The following is a 6,000-nucleotide window of genomic DNA, read 5'->3' as shown; positions in this document are numbered from 1 at the left end:
GTGCCGAGAGCTGCATATTGGAAATAAGGCTGAATTACAAAGAGCTTTGGAGACAGAATCATAAAAAATGTGCTGTTGCAAAAGGCAAAAACCCCCTGGCAACAAAATCCACAGTGAATGATACAAGCTATTCAAAGCAAATGCTATGGTGTTTTTCCAGTTTGACAGACGGTGATGTTTTGATGGGATGCCAGCTCTTGTTGACCAAGCGATGTGTTCAGTGCATAGTATTGGTCATAAATTGTTTGGATATGATGTAAAAAAGTGTTTTCCTTAATTTTCTTAGATTTGTTATTTTGCTTTTGTCATACTGTATGCCATGGTAAAGTATAAGAGAAGTACATACATATAATTAGGAGGTACTTGAGAGATGTGTGTCGTCACTTTAGTGATGCTGGTGCTTTTACTTTAACAAGAGCTTGTCACTAAATAATAACTAGAGGGGTCAGTAAAGTGTCTGTGGCAAGACTTGAACAACAATGAACATTATGTCCATTAAATGGTGACTTCTTAATGCTTGTTTAACACTGCATGCCATGTATGCAGCTATTTTGATATTTGATAGTTACTTTAAGTTGTTGCTTACTTTTAGGACAAAAGCCCAAGTAAGCAACTACATTTTAGTAAACCGCAAAAGACTGCAAACCTGCAACTGCCAATATTTACAATAAGACACTGGTTTCTTTGTAAGAGTACTGAAGGCAGACTGAAGAGTACTGAAGGCAGATGGACATGGTGAAAGTGTTTCTGTGTCCATATGATTGAAAGATGTTTGTTTTATGTTTGGTCAAGTACCTGGCTGATAGGAGCACAGGCTCTTAAAGTGTGTTTGTTCTTCATCAATTGAAAGGTAGACCATCATTCAGCTCGGGATTTTACTGAATGATTGAATGGAAAATACAGTATGTCAGTGTAAAAGCTACAAGTGGATGTGATGGACATTCAAAGCCTCAGTCATAGCCACTCATACATGTACAAGAAGTGAGATGCAATTCTGTGAGGTCCACAAAGTACTGTTCTACAATGACAACTGTAGCCATAAAATAGAAAAAACTAAGAAACACGTGAAAACAAATAGGTCAAACTCTAGGTCAAACTCTTGTGCGCTGATTAAGTAATTCATGTTTATTTTTGATTAAAATGATATGGTAACAGGGTTGACATTACAGTAACAGGTTTGAAAAGCCACATTACTTTTGATCATAGAGTATTGTTAGTATGACAAATACATGATCAACACCACAGAATTAGTCTTTTAATAACTTTTTAACTCTTATTGTGCCGATCCCGAACTAGTTCGGCTTTATTTGGACCTTATTAACGTTCGGGGTGCCGATCCCGAACTAGTCCGGCTTTAAAAAAAAATAAAAAATGTTTCCAGAGGCCTTACCGAAGCACCGGGCTAAATTTTCGAGCCGGGCTGCCGGCCGTCATCTGTTTACACGGCCCGCGAGAGCGTCGCGCCGCCGATATTTCCCATCCACTCCAATGCAATCCAGGATCTTTAGAGCTCATTTTCTCTATTCCAAGCATATCCATGAGGTGTGCAAGGTTTAATCATGGCTAAATCGCCGAAAATAGGGCTTCTAAAATGCTTGGTAGCCAATAGCTAACTTCATTCTGTTCCAGGTCATGCACAAAGGAAAGTGTTCAGGCGCGTCATGGCTGCGCACGGCTTGTGCATGTACCAGCGTATATCTTTGGTGATTTCTGTGGCCATTGGGCGCCCCTAGTGGTGAAAAGCTGGCAAAGAATGTGTTAATAACATAAATATTATTTGAATAAGTTCTAATGCTACACATAAGGATGGTTGGTAGACAATCAAGCAATGAATGTTCCTAAAAGTACAGTTTTGAGGATAGCTCACAAGTTCAAAGTTAAAGGAACAGCTAGTGGCTACACTAATAATCCACATTTTCAGAGGGGGTTGAATAATCTCGAGCACAACCGTATGTGTGTACATGCGTGCAGCACACGCGTGAGTGTTGTGTGCCCGTTGCTGTCCTCACAAGTAAAATGCAAACGTACGTACGTGCGTGTGTGTGTGCAGGTGGTGGACCTGTACTGGGGAATAGACCCAGAGGAGTGGGACAGTCCGGAGCTCCAGCGTCTCAGGATGAAGCTTCTGGAAGAATGTCTGAAGACCTCGGCTGGACCATGCTTTGTTGTGGGTACAACACACACACACACACACACACACACACACACACACACACACACACACACACACACACACACACACACACACACACACACACACACACACACACACACACACAGAGTTTGTAATCGTGTGATCCTCTTGACAAGCGCCACTTCCCGATTGACAAAAACGCTGCTTTGAAGTGTCTTTTGTCAGCTGGAATACCTACATAATTTATGTGGCGCAGAAGGATGCAATGAACAATGATATCACCTTTAATGTGACAGTGATGTCTGAAGCTCTCTGAAGCACTATATCGTCGTTGTCAGGTGAAAACCTTGTATGTCCAAAACCGTTCGTTTTTATCATTTAAAAAAAATGAACTAAACTAGTGAAAACAGCCGATGTACAAGCACACAACGCCTCGCACCGTGAGGCGTTGTGTGCTTGTAGATGCGCTGTTTTCACTACTTTTGTGCGACAGTCTTGCATGATGAAGCAGGGCTTTACTTTACGAAAAAACATACCGGTACACATTTGAAACTTGGAGATACAAGGTTTCTGTCCGACAGCGACGATATACTTAGAATATAGCGCCCATAACACCCATCCGCCCACTGACGGCAGAGGAAACCATGCAAGGCATCAACCTGCTCATCGGGAGCAATTAGTTAGGGGTTCAGTGTCTTGCTTCACAGTAACCCAGGGGGAGCCGGGGATCGAACACCCGGGAACCCGCTAACTCCCCAGCAGCCTCTCTGCCTCTTCGCTCTATATGATGGCTAGTTGTGACATCAATCACATCATCAGCCATCCGTATTTTGTCACACTGCACAAGTTTTTAGCCATAGCTTGACGTGTCATTGTGTGCCTGTAGATGTGTATGTGTGCAGGTGACTTGTAGTCTGTAAAGCGATGTGTATTGATCTCTCCAGTGGTACATTTATGTGCTCTGTGAGCAAAATAAATAATCATAAAGTTGTGTTCGTAAAATCAGATTTCGATAATAAAAACTGCACCTAGTGTGACGGTGACCGATTGGCCAAGGCTCCAAAAAGTAGATGGGTCAACAGAGCAAAGCCGCCGACAAAATACAAAAATAAATAACACTGGCCAAAAGCAAAGTTACAAAAATAGGAAACAGAAATCAACACTTGAGCTACACTTACGCAAGACAACAAGTCAGGAACTCAAGATACTATAAACAGGCTATGCCTTTGCCTTCCATGAATGCCATTGAAGCTGTATCCTGATGTTTGTCCCTTGCTAGTCTCAAGCCAAACTGAACTGCCTTTTAAACAGGTAAGGCAAACCATCCCATAATCAGCAATGACCAAACCTAATTAACTCACACCTGGCTAACAATAACCAAAGTTATCTTACACAATACTATTCATCATAAATGAATTTGCAAACAAATTCAGCGTTGGCCCTGGCACCAATTCAATTACAGAGTACTAAATAAGACAAAATAAAACACAAGCATATGCACAAACACCCCTCCTCCTCTGCAGTGCTTGGCCCCTTCCAATCAACAGGATTGCCTGCAGGATTGACTGCAGAGGAGAGACGGGTGACCAACAAATACTTGAACTTACCCACAGTGTCAATAAATAAACATATTTAAGACTCTTTCAATCCTTGCGTGTTATTGCGTGTTACAAACTGGCATATGTACACGTACAGTAAACATGCAACACAATTGAACAGTCACTTCCAATCCAGCTGGTGTTGTCAATTAATCAATTGACACGGTCCTTGATTGTGTGTGTGTGTGTGTGTGTGTGTGTGCGTGCGTGCGTGCGTGCGTGCGTAGGGCACGGGCTGCCCCGTGAGACCTACACTGTAGAATGTGTTGTTATTAGCTGTGAGGCTCTGTCGCATGCTGCCTTTGGGATGTCGGAATCCCGAGGAAAGTTCAGGTTTGCACAGATCACTTTTAGACCCACGTAGCCTAGAAAGAGAGGCTGATTGTTGTGTTTTATCACAGTGATTTTGACTGAGCCGTTATAGATTATTCCTTGGTGGTACTGAGAGAGAGAGAGAGAGAGAGAGAGAGAGAGAGAGAGAGAGAGAGAGAGAAAGAGAGGGGGATAGAGATGAGAGATGAGAGATTGATGGCAAATTATTCAGATGGAACAGAAGTGTTTGGAGGGGTTGTAATTGGGGTGAGAGATCACAAGGAGATGCAATGCATTCACGCTGTGATTCTCAGAGTGGGGTCTGCAGATCCCCAGGGGTCCTTGAGGTTGTTCCAACGGGTCCCTAGCTAAAAGATTGCTAGAACCAAATTGCCCCGTACTGGTCTGTAACTGGGGGTCCTTGAAATTAAAAGGTTTAAGGAGGACCACTGTACTATAGAATCCTTGACCATACATGAAGCTAGTTAGCATTTCTTTTAGGTTTTAGAAACGTTTTTTTTTTTTTTTTTTTTTTTTTTTTTTTACTGATTAGGTGCATGGTTTATCTATGTTATTGTTTTTCTAGATTGATATATGCATTTGTTATATTGTTGTTGATGAACTGACATATTATCTTGCTTATTAGTGATGTATTACCTGCTTATTGTAAGTCGCTTTGGATTAAAAGCATCTGCTAAATGCCTAAACTGTAAACTGTAAACTTGACCTCCAGGAGGGAGCATAATCTCCCTTCCTAGATCTATTTGAATTCGTATTTATTTTTTATCTCCAGCTCATTGTCGTTCGTTCACTTCTGGCTCTCTCACTCACAAGCACACACGGAATGACACACACATCCTCAACCCGTGTGTGTGTGTGTGCATGTCTGTCCTTGTGCTGTGTGTATGTGTGTTACTGCCCTGCTGGCTGATGGAATGGCTGTCTGACAACTACTGTCTGCTGGCCTGACCTGAGCCGATCTGGGGCTAAAGAGAACTTATCAGTGCTAAAGTCAACTTGGCCGAGGCTGAACCCAGTTCGACCCGGGACAAACCAAAGCAGTGGTTCTCAAGCTTTTCCCCGGTTGAATCTGACCACCAATCTGACCACAGCCTTTCGGCTGCCATGTTAAGTGGTCAGATGGGTGGGCCGCGTGCATTCCCAGTATGTTTATTTTAAACACCTTGAGCTCCATTGACGTAGATCTACCTCACGTCAAATCCAACGCTTCCTCGCCATTGATGGCGATCTACGCCAACGTTTTCAGGGATTACGCAGGAGGGTGCTCTTCGCCAACGTATGAAGGGTGCTGGGTTGCTGGGAGACAGATACAACCAGAAGTGACATCATCCCAAAAGGTTTTCGCCCCATTCGTTTACAGATTATTGGATTTGGAAAAATGGATTTATCTTGGATTCTTTTCCCAGATTGTGCTATTGGTCAAAACAAGTTTTTCTCTATGGACCCTAACTATAAGAACGGATGATCGTGCATTTAATTTTTTCTTTTCTGGGTGAGCGCGTTCCTGTTGCCGGAGAAAATAATTTAAAAACGCGATCAGTCGATTGTGTTGCGGCTTAGATCAGTGGAACCAACATAATAAGTTCAAGAAATTATAGTTACATTCCGATCTACCGGTACAAGCTCACGCGCAGTGAGGTTGTCGAGTAAGGAAATAAGCGACAGTTGCAGCGGCCCCTAGATTTCACTGTGTTATAGCATCAGCGCATGCAAGGCAACAGCGTCTTAAACTGTGTGTAATATGACGATTTGAGCATTGTAAAAATCCTGCAATATCCTCAACCCAGCTGAATGGAGGAGGCTAAGGCTCGCGGTCGATGCGGCTATCTGGCTTTACCGTGTGTGTGTGTGTGTGTGTGTGTGTGTGTGTGTGTGTGTGTGTGTGTGTGTGTGTGTGTGTGTGTGTGTGTGTGCGTGCGTGCGTGCATACGTGTG

The 6,000-nt window shown here is 43.0% G+C and overlaps 1 protein-coding gene across 1 annotated transcript in view; it reads left to right on the top strand.

Moving 5' to 3' along the window:
- nwd2 (NACHT and WD repeat domain containing 2) overlaps nucleotides 1-6,000 on the top strand; it is a gene marked incomplete at both ends in the record, with an annotated part of 95,879 nt that overhangs the window by 51,414 nt on the left and 38,465 nt on the right. The window contains one exon of the mRNA XM_080742032.1: nucleotides 2,051-2,167. Coding sequence (XP_080598158.1) covers nucleotides 2,051-2,167 — 117 coding nt within the window. The remainder of the gene's footprint in view (nucleotides 1-2,050; nucleotides 2,168-6,000) is intronic.

Source organism: Nannobrachium achirus, assembly GCF_963921795.1.
Source record: "Nannobrachium achirus genome assembly, chromosome: 14".
In the NCBI taxonomy this organism is placed as follows: domain Eukaryota; kingdom Metazoa; phylum Chordata; class Actinopteri; order Myctophiformes; family Myctophidae; genus Nannobrachium; species Nannobrachium achirus.
The sequence above is the reverse complement of the archived record's forward strand: the minus strand, read 5'-3'. Positions and strand labels throughout refer to the sequence as shown.